Source organism: Pholis gunnellus, assembly GCF_910591455.1.
Source record: "Pholis gunnellus genome assembly, chromosome: 21".
NCBI lineage: Eukaryota > Metazoa > Chordata > Actinopteri > Perciformes > Pholidae > Pholis > Pholis gunnellus.
In genome coordinates this window covers 13,386,281-13,407,085 of record NC_136548.1, presented here as the reverse complement: position 1 = coordinate 13,407,085, position 20,805 = coordinate 13,386,281, and the positions used below count along the sequence as shown (strand labels likewise).

The 20,805-nt window shown below is 41.7% G+C and overlaps 3 protein-coding genes across 4 annotated transcripts; all 3 read right to left on the bottom strand.

Annotated features, from left to right (window-relative positions):
* Positions 1-7,106: 7,106 nt before the first annotated feature.
* Positions 7,107-11,080, bottom strand: bub3 (BUB3 mitotic checkpoint protein). 2 transcript variants are annotated; one of them, XM_079182207.1, is made up of 8 exons: positions 10,941-11,080; positions 9,968-10,162; positions 9,796-9,865; positions 9,507-9,658; positions 8,888-9,046; positions 8,522-8,699; positions 8,081-8,297; positions 7,107-7,443 (listed from the first exon to the last, which is right to left on the bottom strand). In XM_079182207.1, exons 2-8 carry the CDS (start codon positions 10,160-10,162, stop codon positions 7,434-7,436), a joined length of 981 nt encoding a protein of 326 aa, XP_079038333.1. In that variant the 5' UTR covers positions 10,941-11,080; the 3' UTR covers positions 7,107-7,433. The 2 variants fall into 2 exon arrangements, with proteins under 2 accessions (XP_079038333.1, XP_079038334.1); XM_079182208.1 differs by lacking the exon at positions 7,107-7,443 and having other exon boundaries at positions 7,485-8,297.
* A 1,405-nt stretch (positions 11,081-12,485) lies between these two features.
* hmx3b (H6 family homeobox 3b) lies at positions 12,486-13,867 on the bottom strand (the record flags this gene model as incomplete). The annotated part of the gene is made up of 2 exons (XM_079183071.1): positions 12,486-13,386; positions 13,588-13,867. 2 exons carry the CDS (start codon positions 13,865-13,867, stop codon positions 12,794-12,796), a joined length of 873 nt encoding a protein of 290 aa, XP_079039197.1. The 3' UTR covers positions 12,486-12,793.
* A 2,587-nt stretch (positions 13,868-16,454) lies between these two features.
* Positions 16,455-20,422, bottom strand: acadsb (acyl-CoA dehydrogenase short/branched chain). Its single transcript, XM_079182098.1, has 11 exons — positions 20,342-20,422; positions 19,906-20,062; positions 19,711-19,811; positions 19,403-19,609; positions 19,026-19,196; positions 18,585-18,710; positions 18,414-18,506; positions 18,208-18,297; positions 17,964-18,101; positions 17,698-17,797; positions 16,455-17,190 (listed from the first exon to the last, which is right to left on the bottom strand). The coding sequence occupies exons 1-11, from the start codon at positions 20,372-20,374 to the stop codon at positions 17,114-17,116; spliced, it is 1,293 nt and encodes a 430-aa protein (XP_079038224.1). The 5' UTR covers positions 20,375-20,422; the 3' UTR covers positions 16,455-17,113.
* Positions 20,423-20,805: the final 383 nt, after the last annotated feature.

Sequence of the window (20,805 nt, the reverse complement as noted above, 5' to 3'; positions counted from 1 at the left end):
AGGGGCTGTAGAAATTAGCCGGTCTTTTAAACAACCCTCAAAAGCACCACACTTGTAAAAACCTACAGGACAACAAAAGACATGCAGGAGTGAATGAAATGATGCTTCCTTGCCAATTACTGTGGGGAAGCGTGGTGGCGGTGGAGCTTTTTGTGCTTCACACAGGCAGTCTTTTCTCCCCTTGTCCCCGGCTATTGAGAGGGATACATTAACCAGGCGGGGATGGATGGAGTTGAGAGGAGCAGAGCGGCGCTTTCGCAGTCGTACGGCTCACTTCACGCCTGGTGTTACAGACCTCTCTTATGACTTCACTCACAGTGCTCGCACAGAATGTGATCTTTTTTTTTTTTACAATGCAATTTTCTAAGACTTTTTAACAAAAATTCAGACGTGGAAAATATCTGCTCACCTTTATCTTGTTTGGATGAATTGAAGAGATGATGTTCGTGTGTGGTTTAATTTTTCATTGTGCTGCCATGAAATCTGTTTTGATGACTATTTGCAATAGAGCTAAAATTACCTTAAGTTCTGTAGTAAGACATGTTAAAATGTATTTCAAAGGAGCTCTTACTCTTTTCATCCCGCAAACAATCTGTTTTTCCCTTTTCCAAGACTTATTTTCAAACTTTAGAAGCACTCTCCCGGTAAGCATGGTTGTGGTGATTTTCAGGTGGACGTTTAGGTCAAAGCCAGTTGAAATTTGTTTAAAAAGTGAATGTCTTTCAGTGACAATTTCAAATTTCAAGACTTGCTTCACATATAAACATGATAATTTAAATGCTCTATAGCCTTATTTTAGACACATTTTGACATGCATGGGCTACAACACTGATGTTATATTTAATTATAAAATGTTATTTTCTTTTTTTTCACACACATGCCTCTGGACCACCTCAATGAATGCCCTTTTTTTGATGCCAATCCCAACAGACTCACGGTCACAGTGTGCATAAACGTGCCGTCTGTGACAACTATCAGCAAGGTTAATGTGGCGGATAACAACATCCATCATTCAGTTTCATTAGCGCTGTCCTCTGACCTGTTCCACATAATGTTGTCAAATGTGTCAGGCGCCAGATTATTGGGAGGTATGATGATCAATAGATAAATAAGAGAGCTGTGTGCAACGCTGCTGGCACCGCTGCAGAATAAACCTCCATCCAGCATTCTGCCGCCTGTCACAAATCTGAAAAACAAATGGACTAGCCCAAGGCGAGGGCCATCAATAATAATATAATGTGTGGACGATGATGAATTAGAGCCAGAGTCCGCAGTGCATTGCCGTTATATACGCACAGAAACATCACCAGATGAATGCATCGATCACTGTATTCACATTAGTTTGCTTAATCTGCATTTGAGTCGATGGGACAGCGCAGCGTTTCACTTCACTGAATTCAGATAAGTTAATAATGTCCAATAATCAAAAGCTGTTTATGAAAGCACCTCTTTTTGTGTGCCATTGATTGGACCCTGTAATGCACTGTAGTCACTGATCACTCAGACAGAATGCACTTAGGAAATGACAAATGTATTTTATATTAGATATAATAGATTTTTCCCTGCTTAACCACAGGTTGGAGTTTAAACAAACATTTCCACATCCATAATAGGGTAAGTATAGACATTAACTCATAGTATTATGGAACTCTCTCTTTCAATGTTCTCATTAAACTCTATTTTTGGGATGTTGGAGAAGGAAATAACCTGGGAATTGTGTAATTTCACCCTGAAGTTGACTTATGTTTGAATGTAATTTTACTGCTTTCATCATGGGTCTTTGTAAAGAAAATGTAGATATGTTTTATAAATATAGTAATTAAACCTGGGGGTAGGTATCTTATGTTTGGCATAATTGTTTTCAGCCTCTCAGTATATTGTAAATAAAGTGGACTGAGAGAAAACTAGATTTGTAGAGCCTTGAATCACTGTACGTCGCCTCAAAGGGCTTTACAGGCCCACAGGTCTGCAATTTAAAACAGGAACTATAACATAAACTGTGTAATATTACACAAAAGTAGAGAAAGGGAAGAGAACAGCTCCAAGCTGCTTCAGTTTAGCAGCGGTGTCACTTAAGAGCAGACCACCTCAAGATGTCACTCGGAGAAAACCAGGACACTCTGATGTAGCATTTCAAAATTAAAGCCCTTCAAAATCTCAGCAATGAGCTCACTTCAAATCCCCCATTCATGAGACAATTTTTCTAATTTCATATTAGATTTTAGAGGAAATGGTGCATAGTTACAGAATCATCACCTTTAGGTGGTCTGATATTAGCCTGATATTTAGCCTGATATTAGCCACTCCCAAGACTCCAGGACCTTCCTATGATCTAACCCTAACCCTAGCCCTAACCCTAGCCCTTATCCTGTGCTTGGCCACGCCCCCAGCCCAAAGCAATGGGAGTCTGACAGCTATACCAAAGGAACAAGCTACAGCCACCAAACTTGAAACAAAGGTGCTATGGAGTGCTAGGAATACACACACATCATTTCAGGAGTCTAGCACAAACTTTCAAAAAATGTGTGCTAGACTTCTCATTCATGAGCTCACTTCAAATCACATTCATGAGACAATTTGTCTCATTTCAAATTTGATTTTAGAGAAAATGGTGCATAGTTACAAAATCATTTCACGACAGGTTAAGACCCATGAGATCCACATAGCTTACAACTGCTACCACAATAGAGTTGGTGTAAATGTTCCTGCGTACTGAAAACTACCATGAGTGTCCTGACCTAAATGTCACAGGGCAAAGCAGACAAGAAAATAAAGACGAAACAGAGACTGCATGTTGTGACAGAGAAATGTGAGAAAAATACAAGAAAAAAAACATGGATCGACAACAGAACGGTAGTGTCCCGTATTGATCTGTGATGTGAAAAGGAGGGCCGTAGGAGGTCAGACCCTTGTGCTAATATGCTTGTAACTATATGACTTGGAGCTGTACTGTAGTCTACTTTAGCACACGGTATGCACAGGTTTATCCATCTCCTCTGTTTTTTCCAGAGAGCAACAAAATGACACGGACCCTTAATTGGCTGATGATAGCTTGAAATGGTATTCTTCAGGGGATTTTGCCAATAACTTCTCGTAAAGCATGTTGAAATGGATACAAGGAGTCAGTTAAATATCGCCTGCGGTCACTCAGAGGCACACAGGGAACCTGAGCCTCAAAGATGTGGTGCATTAGATCTGCTAAGCTAACCGTGAATGCTAATTGCAGGAAGGACAAACTGTAACCCTTGCCCTGTGGCCATGAACCCATTAAACAGAGGGTTTCATGGAGAGAGTACAAAAACGGCTGGCCTGAAAAGGCCTGCAATCTGATTTCAGTTTAAGTGGGGATAACAAGTTTTGCAAAGCCCTCCCATGGGATCTGCCCTCACCGTATTTTTTTTTTGACAGCATAAAGAAAACTGTCACTCCAAGGCTGACCGCAAGTCATCTATACAATGCAACAAGTTCTATGTTTTCAAGCGGAATATGTTGTGCGACCCATCGGCGTGCCATCAGTTCTCACAGAGCCTGTCGGGAGGTTTTCTGTTGGATGTGGATCGGTTAGGTTGAAGTACTTGTGGTTTCACCCCTGGAGGACATTAACAAACCAGTCATGGTTAACACCCTATATTTGGGAAAGGTGAACCATCAAGCATCGTCTCACTGTTTTGACGGCAACACCTTAAACACTTAATCAGAACAAAACATGATTAAATCAATCAGTTTACCTAAAATATCTCACTAGTTTGGGGCTGAGCTGTTTCCTCTTCTGGGCGAGCAAAAGTCACAAACAAGAGTTCCCCTTTCTGAGTATTTTCACCTTTGATCTCTGCAGCTCTGGTGCCCCCTGGCCATACATTTTCAAACCTGACCCCGATGCACTGACTGCCCCCCGCCTTCTTTATACATTCATCAGTTTGACAGGTGGCATGAAAGCTGATTTCAATGCTGCATTTTTCCCCCCCACTAAAGCATAAATTTCCACGACACCGTTTGAAGTGAATGTTTACTGTGATGTCACTTTAGAGATCTATGTGTGGCTTAAAGTTGAGCATATAGAAACAATAAGAGTCAGCCATACTGTCGCAGCTCTCCAAGGCTGTTGGGGAAAAAAAACAAGTCTCCTTAGATATTTTCTGGTTCTCTAAATCTGGTTTCATCGTCTTACAGGCCTGGTTCTAAACCACCAATGCCAACCATTTCTTAACCAAATGATTAATCTGCAGCACAAAGCCTAGGAGCCAAAAAGGAACCTCAAGCCCCAAATCTGTGACCCTCCTGTCACGCCCAGAGATTTTTGATTTACTATAGCCCAGCTCCCAGGTGAGAGTCCCCTTCACCAGTCAGCCCCATGCTGCCTGCCTGGCCCGGCCTGTAAAGAGATGGATGGCTACGAGTGTGAAACCTAGCAGTGGTTTACATGGCCTTGAGCTTTAGCATCTAATTAGGCTCTAATGTAACTACAATGCTCTCGAGGAGATGTTGTCTTGCCCACCAAAGCTCTTTAAAAGCCTCCTCGAGGCAGGGGGAGCTCTGGGTGAGGTGCTGTGGCAGGCCACAAGTGAAAAGCTCAGGTTTTGTTCCCCCAGCTGGGATGAACTGGAAACAGGATGCCAAAATATACGCAGGACAAGAACAGGGTCTTCATTTTGGCCCAGCTTGATGTTTGTGTGCAAACCCCATTTTACAGGTTTCCCCCTTATGCGAAGCTAACCAGCAGCTGAGTGTGGCTTCATATTTACCGGACAAACATAAGAGTGGTATTAATCTTCTCATCGAACTCTAGCCAAGAAAGCGCATTAAAAACTGAAATGAACGGTCCACTGATGGTAGCTTCCTGTTGAATTCAAGAGCTAGCTAATAGCTAGATATTTTCCCATTTGAGATAATAGAATGCCTAAAAATCTGTACATAATTAGGGGAAACCCATGATAGTTGCCAAGGAAAAAACTCATCCTGTAGAGCCTACATCCTATCAAACTGTCTGTATCATTCTAAAACCATAACACAACAAACTTTATTGCGACTAATCTTCACTCCTGTCACCTGAAAAGCAAAGAAATTGTCTGATGCTACTATTTAACTTACATAACATAGAATGTGGTATATACAGCATTACTAATAAAGTAATAGCACTGTAGTAGTAGCACACAGAACAACCCCATTGACAAATTGAGGGCAGACAAAGATGACAATGATTCCCCAGTACTAGAACTTTTGCTCCATTGATTTGCTGGTGCAGTCAGAGAGACTGAAGGCAAATGACACAAAGTCTACGGTATTTTAAAAAGCTAAAAGTTTCAGGGCTTTTGAGAAAACATTCGGGGCTGGAGCCTTCAGAAGCCACTCGTCCCCGCTCACAGGAAGCCTGGCAATAAAACAACTCATTTTTGTGTGTGTATACAGTCAGTGTTATACAATGAATGAATGCTACTGTATGCCCATAAAAAAAAATACTAAAATAGTTTGATCTTTATTACTAAGGAGGTAGACCTGTTTCAAGATGTCTTGAAACAGAAGGCAAACCATAATACAGAATGCTGTCAACGTTTTCCTGATGCATCATGTGATTTCCCCATTTCCTACACATGGAGAATGGTATCATTAGCTTGATATAATATTAGAAACCCGTCCTGACAGAGATAAGGTGTCTGGTTGAAGGTCATCTGTGCCCTCTTGAGTGAACATAAGAGCCTTTTGTGGTTGGGTTAAATGCACATGACAGGCTGTTGGAGCACGATCACCCATTTTAATTGTCATGTAACGGTTTCATGTAGAGCCAAACTGTCTGCAACACTTCAGCGGTTTGAAACCAGAGCCTGGCCACACAACCACAGATGTGGTTAACTGGGGCTTTGCTTAAGGGACAAAAAAAAGAAGAAGGAAAAACCCGGGAGAGATCTGTGGAGACGGGCTTGGAGGAAGATGCTGATATTGTGAGATGTACCTGCTGCAATTTGTTAAGTTACAAGCCTTAATAAATCATGTAAGGCACTGATCAAACTGGAATTCCTTGTTACTCTTTGCAAACTGTGTTAAGGTTGAAAAAAGTGCTTCAATGCACCTGACAAATTGGCAGCGAAATTATTTTTTTTTCCGATAAAAAAAGCTAAACAATAGAGACAAGAAACCCTTAACAGCTTTAATGTACCCTCAAACAACTCAATTTTCCAATTTAGCGGAAGCCAAAGACGACAGGAAACAAGGTAATTCGCTGTAGCCTCAACAACAAACCCCGGGGCCATTCTCCGCCTGCTTCACGGGTTGTAATTATGTCCCAAAATGAATGCCATTTCATATTAAGCTGCAGTCATAATCCAACGTCAAAGATGGTGGACTCATTATCGACAATCATGGGAATTAGTTACATCATTTAACCAATCCAGACTAATCATTTCCAGGATACCACAGAAGCAGATAGAGCCATTAGAAAAAATTGGAGCTCTTAAATAGAATAATTGACATCTATATCTTCTCTGCTGCTTTGGCTGAAGGGCTTCAGAAATTGCATTAGTTGCAATTGAAAATCGTAACTGAGGAGAAAAAGACACCACTTAGACTTTTGCGGGGCACTGCTCTGCGTTTACTGTTCCCATTCATATAATGCTGACTGCTGCATTAAAAAAGGTCTGTGTCGCGTCCGACTCTGTCACCAGTGTAACAACTTACAACACAGCAGCAGATAAACTCAGCGATATAGATGAAAAAAAAAAGGTATAGGGAAAAACTCCGCTATCACCCTTTATCTCCTATGATAACACAATTTGAAGAATGTTTTATGCATGACACTCTGTAAAACATTTCTCATTAAATGAGTTTAAAAACAATCCCATTGCAGTGAGGCCCTCAGTCTGCCAGATGCAACCGGGGCATTCAGTTTAGTCGTTTTCTCCCAATTTTCCCCAATAATAAAAGCCGGATCTGGTTTAGGCCGCGGACCTCCGATGTCTATCAATACAGGTCACTGTCTGGGGGCAAGTGGAGCCCTCGGCAAGACAAGTGGATCATCGCTTTCCCTCAACACATCATCAAGAGAGCAGCCTCTTCAGCCTGGACACATTCCTGGCATTTCTTTCACAGGTAGTTCATGTGAAAAAAACTTTAAAGATTAAAAAAAAAAACTTTTATTATACTGTCAAAATGTTACAAGACTGATCCAAGGACAGCTTCAGTGTAGAGTGAACACAACTTTTGAGGACTCCAAAAATGACAAAAAGGAGTATGTAAAAAATGTTTTAGTCTAGAAAAACCGTAGTTGGTCGTCAGAAAAAACATGAACAATGAAATATTTAACAAGAGCCACAAACGAGAAGAAAGGGTTTCACAAGAAATGGAATGATGGCAAACAATGTGGTAATGGTTCTCTGGACGCCAGCACATAACCCAAATGTGATAAAGGCTTCATACGCAGAGGGAACCAGTCCACGGTGGACTTAGGTTGACCTGTAAACCAAAAAAAACAGGAGAAAATGGATTCAAATCAACTCAGGAGCAATCACTGAATGACCCAACGCACGATGAGACAAGTCATTGAATATTGTTGCATAGTGTCCAAGGTTCTCACACACACACACACAAAGATCTGCTAAAAATACATGTTTTATAACTTTAATCCAAATTAGTTATTGTGTGACATAAAATACAAAAGAATTCATACTTCGTCTTCACAAAACATTATTGAAAAGTCAACAATCACAATCCCTTCTGAGCTAAAAAAACATTTAACCAAACGATGTGTTACAGTTTGAGTCCAATATGTGTAACCATATGCATACAAACATTTTTAAAAGGAATAATCAGAGTTGCTGGTCAAACATTGATTTTGTTTCACAGAAAGGTATATATTACAGGGCTGTTGCAGAGAGTTGCATTACACGGTCACTGAGTGTATATTCACGACAGCACAGACCCACAAACTGGTGGGAGGATTTTCAAGTTCGCATCTGTCTATCTTTCAACTGTCGGATATTGAAAAGTGGGCGGACAGAGATAGAGATCAGCACATGCTGCAGCTGGACGTGCTGCATACATGATTCAGTGAGCGGCAAACCGTCATACACAAGGGGTGAGGAAGACTCACTTAGGTTTCGTCTCAGCGTCTGTGACTTGGCGGATGAAGATGGCGTCCTCCGGGTGGTTGATGTCACCCTTCTCGTGCATGTAGGAGGAGGCGATCGCGAGCATGGTGCCGTCGTTGTTGAAGGCCAGCGAGGCGATGCTGGTCGGGTACCTGTGGAACTGACACAGGCGCTTCTTGTTGAAGGGGTCCCAGATGTTCACGAAGCCGTCTGAGCCACCTGGAAGAAGGAGAGGCTCACGGTCAACCTCAAAAGATTTAGGCTGCGTTACTGCTGAGATATGGATCTGTAATAACAGTGGGCTCCTTGTGCAACCATGGCCATGCAAAGCTAAAGGTCACATTAAAATCTATGAGACTTATAAGAACTAATTACAGCAACAAACTAAACGTAATAGGAAACTCATTAATATATTTTGTCATGTCATAACTAGCCAGTCGTACCTGTTGCAAAGGTGTTATGAATACTGTGAAATGAGATGGCATTGACGGGGTAAACGTGCTCGATTCCTTCCTCCTTCAGCCTGTGGCATTTGAAGGCATACTTCTTCTTCTGAAACTCCTGGCTTGGGTCCAGGTACTCCACGGCTACACGTCCCTCGATTGAACTCAAGACGTAGCCCTGGAGCCAAGACAGAAAATATGAAGTTACCAGCCGAGGTCTATTCATTAACAAAAGGAATCTGCATCGGTGACAGAATGCTCTTTGGATTAAATGATCTGACAGGTTTGATCTGTCGTCTGTGTCTTTATAGTAGAATGGTGCACATGTTTAATTGATAAAAAGATAGATTCTAAGTCAGAGCGTACCTGTTTGTTGGGGAAGGCTCTAATGCAGCGGGTCTGATACTTGAGACTGGACTCTCTCCTTTGCTGGACGTAGCCCATGTTTCTCAAATCCCACACCAGTACTCGTCTTCCAGCCGTGCCAACAATCAGCCTGTCTCCAGCCACAGAGAGGGTGTACACCTTTCACAAAGACGAGAGAGACTAGATGAGACGCAACACTAGAAATGCCGAAAGTCTTCAGTCACGCTTGCAAATTAACAGCCGTCTTCCACAATGTGGTATACAATCATTTGACAGTAAACAAACACAATAAAAAGGTCTTCTTTCTCTTACACATCCAGGCCAAAATCCAATCTAATCAAAAACAGTGCATCTTTAATGGATACCGCTTTGTGCACCAATGAAAGATGCTCCTGAAAAACACATTTAAATTGTCCTTCCCAAACGTCTTGTTACTTTGAAAAAAAATACATGAAATTAACATGGCAGGGAGCATTAAAATGTCATGTCATTAAGATTATAATTAAAAAACCATGCATAGAGAAACTGGTAGGCTGTTTAGATGTTCCTGCAAGAAAGTCACTCATAAAATCTTGCATACATTGTTTTACTATAAGATACTACTGTACGGTGTCTCTACCTTTTCAGGCTGAGTAAAGGTGCCAGCATTGCAGGGCGTCCTTGGGTCCCACAGACGAACTGATCTGTCCCAGCTACCCGTTACCATAACATTAACCTCTGGGCAGTATTCCACACAACGAATGGGGGCGTCATGTGCTCCAACTATTGTATCTGTTGAAGGATAATACCGGAGAGCAGCATAAAGGAACACATACAGCAAATACTTGGCATACTTATGAAGATCTCTTAATGGTTTAGGCGATAGGGCCTGAGACTTTTTATTAGTGCTTAACAGGTTTGTGGCATACCTTGGTCTGTGTTCAAATCATGCGTTTTTAATTGTGCATCCAAGCCTCCACTCCAAGAATGTGTTGGGTCCTGCAAGTTAAAGAGGAACGTTATCCGTGTGTACCTCGACATCGAGGGTTTGACATGACAATAAGGGGAACCAAAACAAATCTAAAAAAATCTGTGACTTACATAAAAAGCACAGTCAAGAACTGGAGCCGAGTGCTGGTACTTCATGCGCATGGTGTTGGCTCCGACATCAAAGAGGCGGACAGTGCAGTCCCAGGAGGAAACCAGCAGGAACTGGGCAGCGCTGGGGCTGAACTTGACGGCAGAGATGCTGTCCTCTGGTCCCTGGTTTAGCTTGTACTCGTTTGAGCCCGTCATCTGCAAAGACGAAACATATCACAAAGTCTGAGATTGAATTATGCTAAATTGTGACTTTAATTAGACCGACTAGATGCATAAATTACTCATTTAAATTACAAAAAAGGCAATATACAGGGTTGGACACAACATACACCCTTTATTGTGCTATTAAACAACGCCACAAACAGGGGCTTAAAAAATGTCCATACAGTTTAATCATCACCTCTCTGGATCAAATACCAACTTATTTACATATCGTGCTTCAGAATACTAGTAATTGTTACACATACACCACACTCAACTCCGAGTTGTGTTATTTGATCCACAACTAGAAGAATTTTGTTAAACTACTGCGACTGCCACTGTCGTACGTTAGTTATACAGTTCAGGATCTTTGAGTACTAAAAGTACTTTCACATTCACAATGTTAGCTTAATCCATAACATTATGGTTGGCGATCATAAACAGTTAGCTTTGAGGTAGCTTGTTGTTAGCCTAGCTCAATGGCAGTCGTTGTAGATTTAGCTACGTTAGCTAGCCACTTCGTGTAGCTTACTTAGCTTGCTAACATGACATAACAAGCTCAATAAGATGGTTTTCTGTTGCGAGAGCTAGTGGAACAGCAACTTCTCTATCGCATTTATTCTTGTTTAACACGACTTGTTCAGCTACATCCAGCAATTACACGGAGCCGGGAGCCCCATTCTGCTTTACGCTGGTGTTTGCTAACGGTAGCGTATAGCTGTAAAGATAACGTCGCTACAAGCCCTGATGTTAGCCGTTTCACTTTACTTACCGTTTCAGTTTGGTCTCCTTCACACGCGACTGGTTCTTTTCTTTAACGAGCCTAATTATTAGGACTTGATATCCAATAAAATATACAACGTGGAAATGAATGCTACAAAGCAATGTGGCCACATGAAGCTAGCTCCCCGGACAAGCGACGCCGTAGTCCCAGTGTATGCTGATTGGTTAAGACAAACGTTCAAATTCCCGCCTGCTATACGATTGGTTGATACGGATATGTCCGTTGTCTCAGTGTAGATCACATGACACAGGACTTCTCTCGCTCTCTCGCTCTCTTTCTCTTTCGCTCTCTTGCGTCACATTTTCTGAGTATGAGAAGAAGGCCTAATTGTGTCTTTCATTTAAGATAGATACAATGCAAAAATCATTATAAAAACGAAGCTATAATGCACCAGGATAAAAATACAAGCCAGTATACTATGTGTCCATTGTAGCCTACAATTACAAACTATGAAAATCTTATTATAGAATTATAAAATTGTATTTATCAGGTCTATATATCAGCAAGTGTACACATAGGCTTATGGCTTTGAGGCAATTGTATGCTATACTCTATCTGTAGACTATCCTTCCTTATATTCTTTTTTTTCTTGCATTTTGAGGAGAACTTGGCCCAAATAGGTCCAGTGTAAAACAGTCTCTTATAGGCCAGACTCAAACAAAAAAAGAAAAATATCTCAGCCTTCTAAACATCAATATCATAAACATTTGTGAAAATGTAATGACTGACGTAATCCCCTTTGCCTCTTAATTAAATAAAATAAAAATTAGGCAGAGAAACGCATAACCCTATAGCAAGATATCTGTTTATGTGTAGTCAAAATAGCCTATTGGTCTAAACATTTACAAAAACAATGGTTTCTCAAATTATGTTTAAAATAAGGCATTGTGCAAACATGTTCAAATCATCAGATTCAAAATGATAGCCTTCATTTATTAGGCTATCTGTTAAAATATTAGTATTTTATTTTGGAGAGACTGGTCATCTCTGCAGACACTCAATGTGTCTTTATGCCGTTTTAAAAAAAATCGGACAGAAATTGGATCACTCCATCCTCACAAATATTTGAAACCAAGATCTTCAGCACACTATAGTTGAATGATTCATTTTCCATGTATCACAATTATATTAAGGATATAAATACATTTATTTTGGGAACGGAATTTTTACTGAGTGTAAGACGATATAGACATAATTTTAATAACAATATCAGAGAAAAAACACACAAAAACAGAGGCTATTTTTGGCTCTTTGCATGGCTTTCAAATTACCGGCAAAACACTGCGTCATAAAAACAAATGCCTACTTGCAGTTTTTCGGGGATTTTCTTAAGGATCACATGATTGTCTGCACTATTACAAAGAGAAAGATGATTTTTTTTATAGGTGACAAAGGCTGGTAGTCTAATGTGAAGCCAACATTATTGCACAATATTGGAAAATATAAAAATAATAAATTCCACATGTTTTCATACAAACACTGACACAAATCTCTGTAAAATACATAAGGACAGTCAACCCATGTTCAAAACAAGTATTATTATTTTTCAAATTGAATTGAATACATTAAATTATGTTCATCCACGTTTGAGCCTGTAACAGTTTCACCAATAATAATAATAATAATAATAACTATAATAACCAATTATAACTGCAATATGGATTTGCTCAATGACGCTCCAGCAGGATAAATGATGATTACGCTGTAATAATAATAATAATAATAATAATTACATGACCTAACATTGTGTCCGTTGAATCTACAAAATATACAAAATTTTATTTTTTTCCAATGAAGGTCACTCTCATTTAAAAACATATGTACAGATGACACAGTCAGTGTTAAACAGGCCTCAGCAGTGCCGGGTGGGAATAGTACATGTGGTGGGGAAAAGCCAGGAGTGACTGGCTGCCCGGTGAGTTTGCAGCGGGGCCCCCGGCCGTTTCCGTGGCTCCGTTCTCGTGGTAAAGTATGGGGACCCGCACAATCCTCTGTGCCGCCGCATGGCTGAGGTTGGCCGCCTCCAGCTCCGCGGCCAGCTGCCTTTTCCACTTATTCCTCCGATTTTGAAACCAGATTTTCACCTGCGTCTCCGTCAGGTGCAGGGATGCGGCCAGGCCTGCCCTCTCCGAGCTGCTCAGGTAGCGCTTTATGTCGAAGGTGGACTCCAGCTGGAAGACCTGACTTCTGGAAAACACCGTGCGCGTCTTCTTCTTCCGACAGGGCTTCCTATCGGAGTCCAGCTCGTCCGTTTTCCTCCTCCAGTCGTCCTCCTGGTCTATTTCTTTCTTCGGTTCTTCCGAGTCACTGTCATCCAGCGCGATATCATCGTCGGCGCTTTCCTCTTTGCCATCATGGTCACTTTTTTGGAGATCTGGGGAGCGCCTGTCCGGTACCGGCGATGCTTCCCTCAGGCTGGCCTTCTCAGACCCTGCTGAAAAGATATTGTGTAGTTGAAATATTGCTATTTATTTACATGATTCCTGATAATTCGTGTATAGGCTTATTTCAAATCCCAAATGATGATATCCCTTCGTGATATGACAGCTGTGCTATACAATATATAAATTCAGATTTCTCCAAACCAAAACCCCACATCTCCTACGTTAGCAGCGTCAACGTTAATTATATTTACCTCCAGTTCTCAGATGCGTCCCGAGCGTGTATGGGTACCACCAGGTGGACGCTCTCTCCAAATACTGCGCTGATAGTCCAATTCTCTGAGTGGGCAACTCAAATCGAGGGAAAGACAAGTCGCCGAGCCGAGAGAAGAAGCTGCCTTCAAACACTCCTCTGGACGAGCCGAGGAAGCTTTTCGGCTTTGTGGGTTTGTCTTCAATGTTCAGCAGGTTCTTTATGGAGAACGGCGAGTCTTTTGCAGGTTGGCGAGTCTCATGCGCATCAGAGTCTGCCATCACCGTTTACTGTCCGATGTGGATCACCATCAAAACTTATCTAGGGCGAAAAAAACAAACACCCGAGAAAGATGATCGTTTTTGTTAAAACTAAGCGAGAGAGAGAGAGAGAGAGAGAGAGTTGAGAGAAACAGCTCCTGAGGATGAACAGAGTGAGAGCTCAGAGATCACTGCGTCAAACTTGCGCTGGATTGCAATGATGAAATAAAAAAATGCCATCCGAGTTAAAACGCGTTCGGTCCCTGCTATTGGGCAGGTACAATAGCAAATGGGATTTGAGATGAAACCGCGAGGGGTTGTGACGAGAATAGACTCCAGAGAAATAGGCCGGGCAAGCGTTTTTGGCTTCGGGCTCAACAGTGCGTACCCACTTATCATCCAATTAGATTAAAGAGGAGAATGTCTCAAGGTTTTTTGGGGCGTGCACGAGCCGCAATCATCTGTCAGTAAATTGAATAAACGGACGAAGGATTATCACACCTCTACGACGAGCTATAAACAGTTTGGCCTTGGCACAAATATTACGCGAATTACGCATATTTTACGCACTATTGTAAACCACCGAAAACATAACAAAATAATAAAAAAAGAGGAGATTTCGACTTTACATTTTTTTATTTCTTATAGCACACTAAAGACATATTATTATAGAAGGTGATAGGACAATTATTTAGTTTGACTTTGGCGTGTTGAAGCTGTTGTTGAACTGTGTGACCTGCAGAGGATCAACCTCAGTCATCTGTTATTTCAAATATCCTCTGTTTCACCTGTCTGCAACAGGAAAGCATTACCTGCACTTCTCCTGTACCAGAGGCCATTGACTTCAATGTAATTTTATTAGTCAGGAAGTGCTACAGGCAGGCATCAAATTGAATGCTTACCACAGTGATAAAGGCTTTTCAAATCAGCTTTTTACAAAAGCCTGCAAACCCACAGGGGCAGCAGGTGATGTAATGCATGAGGATGTCACAACAAGTCTTTTTTATGTCAAATATTACAATAATGCTGCTGCTTGGATGCAGCGACTTATATTTATATGTAATGAGACATTCATTAATAAAGATTGTTTACATTTGTAAGTCGTCAACAATTATTTTCTCTTAAGATTGAGGAAACTATGTAAGTTCAAGACTTCACCAGGGAGAGGTGATGAATCATGGATTTTTGAATCAAACAACTGGCCTCTGGAATATGCTTTTAATGTATATGTCGCTTAGAAAATCCTAAATCAAACACACAAAAATGCATGCCTGTAACATTTGGCTCAAACTAATTAGTAAATATGACCATAAAATGGAATTAAAAAATACAAAAAACACACCTTGGAATGCATTTAAGATTCATCAATAACACCAAACTCCAAGCGGATGCAGAGAAGTAATCAAACCAAATGAATTTGCTCAACCTAGAAACATCCAGCCTGTCCTTTTAGCTCACGGAGCGCTCTCCAGCTCTAAAGGACAACACTGTGTTTTGTGAAAAGCTACTTGAATCCCTGCATAATTAGAGGTCTCATAGCCGTGTTAAAGATGGGGGCGGAGAAGGAGGCTATAGTTGAGCTGCCTTTGCCAATGCAAAGTGAAAAGCAGATAGCTGTGTTTCCATCAGATTATGCTCATTAACCAGAGGTTTGCACAATAGACGGAGCAAGTCAGAGTGGATCAGAGGGGGAAACAAAGTAAGCTGAACCAATGATGCAAACACAGGCCTGTGTTTTTAATTTTGTCGTTTTAGTGACTTTGGAAATGTCTGGACAAATCATGCATGGTGCTGATCTTGTTAATAACATTGTGTTGTTTGAACCTGTCATGTTTATAATTACCCCACCAATAAAAGACAGACTCTACTCATGTCGGATTATTAGTTCTATCAGTGACGCCCCACGCCTGAATGATTTATTTATTTTGTCTTCAAATAATACCTGTTGTATGTTTTCTCTGCTCTCCTCTTTGTATAGTGTAAGAGGGATCATTTTTGGGGTCCCAAAGAGAAAGAGAGCTTTGTCACTTCCCTGTTAAAATAAAGTTTAATCAATGTAATGACAAATGTTATCCATTAAATTCATGGGGATCTGACCATCTACTTATTTGACATCAATTGTGACAAACTCCATTGCGACAGGCATGTTTTCATCCCTTTGTTTTAATAAATATCATTAAGTACCGTCAGTGATGAATAGCTTTTTGTTAAACTGATACCTTGAAGGATTCATCATTACAGGGAGCCATAATGGCTATTACTAGTATATATACTTGGACACAGCCTGTCTGTGTTGTGTAAAACAACAGACCTCATTTTACACAGCACATGTAGGCCGTGGATTTGTAATCAATCTCACCTGAAAAATGATTAGTAAGTCGATTATACAAGGCAGGCTCTCTTCATCTGAAGCACCAGCATAATTAAACTGATATAAAATGTCATTAGAGGTGACGGGCTGTTAAACGACTTGGTAACGGACTATTGTCTCAGTGAGAAGCTGCCTCAACTCAAAGTGCTGCTGTCACTTTGGAGAATGCTGCCATCTAGTGGCAGTGCTCCGTATGACTCTACCTCAGTCACACCAAAGAAAGACGGTCAATTGCACTACATCATACTTCATATTTATTGATATTGCCAAAGATATTAATAGATTGCTCTATACAGAATAGTTCTTTATATGATGTGGAATCATATTTCCACATTTCCCCCAACAAGGAACTGTACAGTAGTAAGTGAGTGAAATGTTAGAATTCACCTATTTGAGAGCCAGCGAAGACAACACACTTTTAAGTGATTGAGCTCAGTCATAGCCGACCCTCTGAAGGCACTGAAACATTCAAAGAAAACACCAATCAATATCTTTCAAAATTCTAATATTAAAAACGTATGGATCAGTTATGTTGTGCAGTCATGATTCATCACCACATCTCAATAAGCAGAAGAAGAAACAGTATGAACAAAGAGGGAAGCGGTGCAGCTCTACAAACATTCAGTTACTCCGAGACTTTTGGAAGGGTCTGAAAAAAAGCAATAGAAATCATTGTACCAGAGCAATTTAAACCTAAAGCTGGAGAAATGTAACCACAACATGAGTTGTGTGAACTACTTAACAAGAGGTGGTATTAGTAACAAACATCTATAATGGCAACAAAACTCTAAAACATGAATGCAGATCTACAGCAATGCACTCCACAAAGTCATTTGAGCGGAAGAATACGGAGTGTAACACAGGTTTGTGATCCATCAGGCTCCAGTCAGATGGTTTCAGTGATCATACTCTTTATCAATGAACTTGGCCATCGTCGACAGCTGAATATTTGTTGTGCCCTCATAAATGGTGCCTGCACATGGGAGACAAACCAAAGCATTAGAATCAACTCCTGCAGTACAAAACAAGGTCAACTTGGTCAAATTCCCCCGCACAGTACATGAACCTGCAGCTTTCCCTGTGAGGAGACACGGTGGGGGCTTATTAATGCCGGCGCTCCAGCTGGAGGACTGGGGAGCCGAAACGGCGGCGATGACAGGAAAAGGGACATTTTGCCCTGGCAGCGTCCCTGGATGCGTGTTGGTATAATGGCACCCTGAGGGGTCCAGCCGGGGGGGGGGAATTCCTGCAGAGTCCGATTACAGCCGCCACTATCAGCCCTTCTCTCCGCCCCACTCTGGTCCAATCACTAACAGCTACACCTGACCTTCCTGCAGCCCTCATGAGTTGTGTCCCTTTCCACATTGTTGCTTCAGTAACAGTTACCTAAACAAGCTCCTAATGTCAGGAACAGCTCAACAAAGCCCACATGTGTCTCGTGGGTGGTGCGTATTTCATGTACTGTTTATGTCACGCTCACCAATTTTACAGTCTCTGTAGTATTTCTCTATGGGGTAGTCTTTGGTGAAGCCGACCCCTCCCATCCATTCGATGCATTTAGATGTGGTTAGGGACGCAACCTGAGGAAGATAAAACACATAAGCACATATGAAAGAAGGTAATCAAGATTCAACAACACATATGTGTTAAGAGAAATAATGCAAACATGTTTAAGTACAAGGATAAATGGACAAAAACCCAGATAACCCTGATGATGAAGTGCAGTCAGTGAAGCAGGAAGCTCACCTCTGAAGTGAAGTATTTCGCCATGCAGGCCTCCTTGATGAAAGGTCTCCCAGCTTGCTTCAGACGAGCAGCGTTGTACGTCAGCAGCCGACCAGCTTCGATCTGCGTCGCTACGTGCGCTATTTGGTGCTGCATGCCCTGGAACGCAAACAGTACCATGACGACATAAGAACCCCCATGAAGACGCGGGTCCCCAGAATAATGTGAATAACCACTAACATGCGAGTCTATTGTGGAGCTTAACCTGGAAGTCAAAGATGCGTTGTCCAAACTGCACTCTCTGTCTGGTGTAAGGAATAGTGTGGTCAAAGCAACCCTGGGCCAGCCCAAGCATCTGAAACACACAGAGACAAAGTTAGCACATGCGACATTTCCCGTTCACACTTTGTAATCTTGAACAGAGCGAGTTTAGCTTGTTTAAAGTAGATCGTTTAAAGAAAGTTTGCTCACCTGAGCGGCAATTCCAATCCTGCCCTCGTTCAACATTCCGATAGCATACTTGTACCCCTGACCGATCTGGCCCAAAATGTTCTTCTCTGGTACCTACAATTTAAAGAACAAAAGCAGGACGTTGGTAAAAGTCACAGTTTCACACTGGTCCGGTGCAGAGCGAGGTGTTACCTTGACATTGTCAAAGTTGAGCGGGCAGGTGGAGGACGAGCGCAGGCCGAGCTTGTTCTCCTTCTTGCAAATCTCGAGCCCCTCCGTGTCCCGGTCCACTATGAAGCAGGTGATGCCTCTGTATCCCTGCCAATTGATTGTGGGTTTGTCTTTTACATTTGTACATTACAGAGGCACATTTTTCACATCTTCTTGAGGGAGACTTGGTGACTTTCTTGCAAGATTTAGCAACTTTTGGAGGTAGTGACGGTAGCTACTTTCACAGGAAACAAGGGACAATCAGATGTTACTTTTCTACTGCAAACCATCTTTGAGATGAAGAGATTTGGTATTTTTACATTCAGATCTTCTTAAAGAAATACTATGAACAACTGACTAAGTTGTGGACGTTTTTTTTTTTTAACTGACAAGAGAAACAAAGATAGGAGAGATGTTACTCACAGCAGAGGGGTCGACATTTGCCATCACTAGGAAAACACCTGCATGCTCTGCATTACTGATCCACATCTTGGATCCATTGATGATGTAATAGTCCTTGTGTTTTTCAGCACGCGTCTTCAGAGAGAAGGCATCGCTCCCCGACTCTGCTTCAGAGAGGCAGAAGCTTCCAATCTGTGTGCAGGAGAGCATTACAGTTAATATACAGTGCAGAATATACACAGCCAGTCAAGAGAGCTACAGTAATATGTGGCTGGTCTTCTAACAAATCTTCCTGTCATAGCTGTCTTCATCTTTAGGTTACCGTTTGGCATCTGTGCCACAGCGACAATGTGCTGTTTTACGCCGTACGCTGAGAGACAGTATGTTAAGTGGCTCACCATGTCAGTTGACAGTCGGCTGAGGTACTGCTCTTTCTGAGCGGTTGTACCTAGATTGGCAAACAGTGTGTTGATCAGTGTGTTCTGGATGTCACAGAGCACAGCCACAGAGGGGTCCACCTTCGCCAGCTCCTCAATTACCAGAATGGAGGAGAAGAAGGAGGAGCCGGTGCCGTTGTACTCTGGGTCAATCTCAATGCCCATGAGCTGTAAAGAAAAACAAAGAAAATCACTGCATGGAAAAAAGAGGGACACTGACTTCAGTGAACTGACATATTTGTTAATTCGCAGTTAAATGATTTACATACACCCTGTTCAAAGAGAGATTTGATCACTTCCTCGTCCATGGCAGAGTTTTCATCCATCTTGGACACAAACGGAGCAATGCGCTCTTGTGCATATTTCTTAACTGTCAAAGAACAAGACACATGGTTAATGTTGTGGGAATAACTGTCTCCAGCAGCAGCAGAATCTATGATACTACCACCATATGTCCAACTCACCTGCTTCCCTCATCATGCTCTCCTCCTCTGAATATGTTTGAAGTGGAGGAAAGGAGACCATACCAGCTGTTTGGTCTGAGGACACATCTGGGGCAGGATTGGTGGACCTGCTCCTCCATCCAGCCTGGCACCATGGTCGAGAGATCTGTCTGCACGACTAAAAACAAGACAGGCAACAGTGGAAATGTCTGTCTGCGTATTGGGCTAAATGCACACGTTGAATAAGAGTGCTACACGGTATTTACCAGCACTGCAAGTTCGTTAGTGCCCTTAATGCTAGCGTTAGCTGTGTGTTAGCTGGTAACGTCAACAAAAGCCAGCTGGGGTTATGTTGCGTAATTCAAGGATAAAGGATTGCTGCAGTGGGAAAATCTATTAAATGCAGCAATGAAATCTGACAATTGTTAATAAGTGTTACAATGGTATTCAGTCTCACCTTTGAGAAAATCCTGACCAATGGTGCAGCCATTATTAGTTACAAAATGTTTACATGCGTGCATACGTCACGGGACATGCGTGGACGAACGGAGGTTTTAATGCTGCCTTCAAGTGCCCCCTGTGCGAATCAGACACTCGAAATTTAAGCGTAAATTATAAAACTATTGAGTAATCACACTTTAAATCAAGCCGTCAGTCATGATGCTCTCTTCTGGATGCTCTATAAGTAGGTTCAAACAAAAGGAAACTAAAAGCGTTTTAATGTGGAATGTTTATTTTGGAGATGTAACTCTTTATATTTAATTATAGACTGTGCCATATGGTGATTGCCTGCTTGGGATGAACTATGGGTTTGTTGGCAACCCGGTCAACACAGAAAAATCGACCACTAATTTGAGACGCGTTCTTGAGACTCGTTCGTATGTGCCAAATTTATGAACATGCTCCTTTTCGACGACAGTC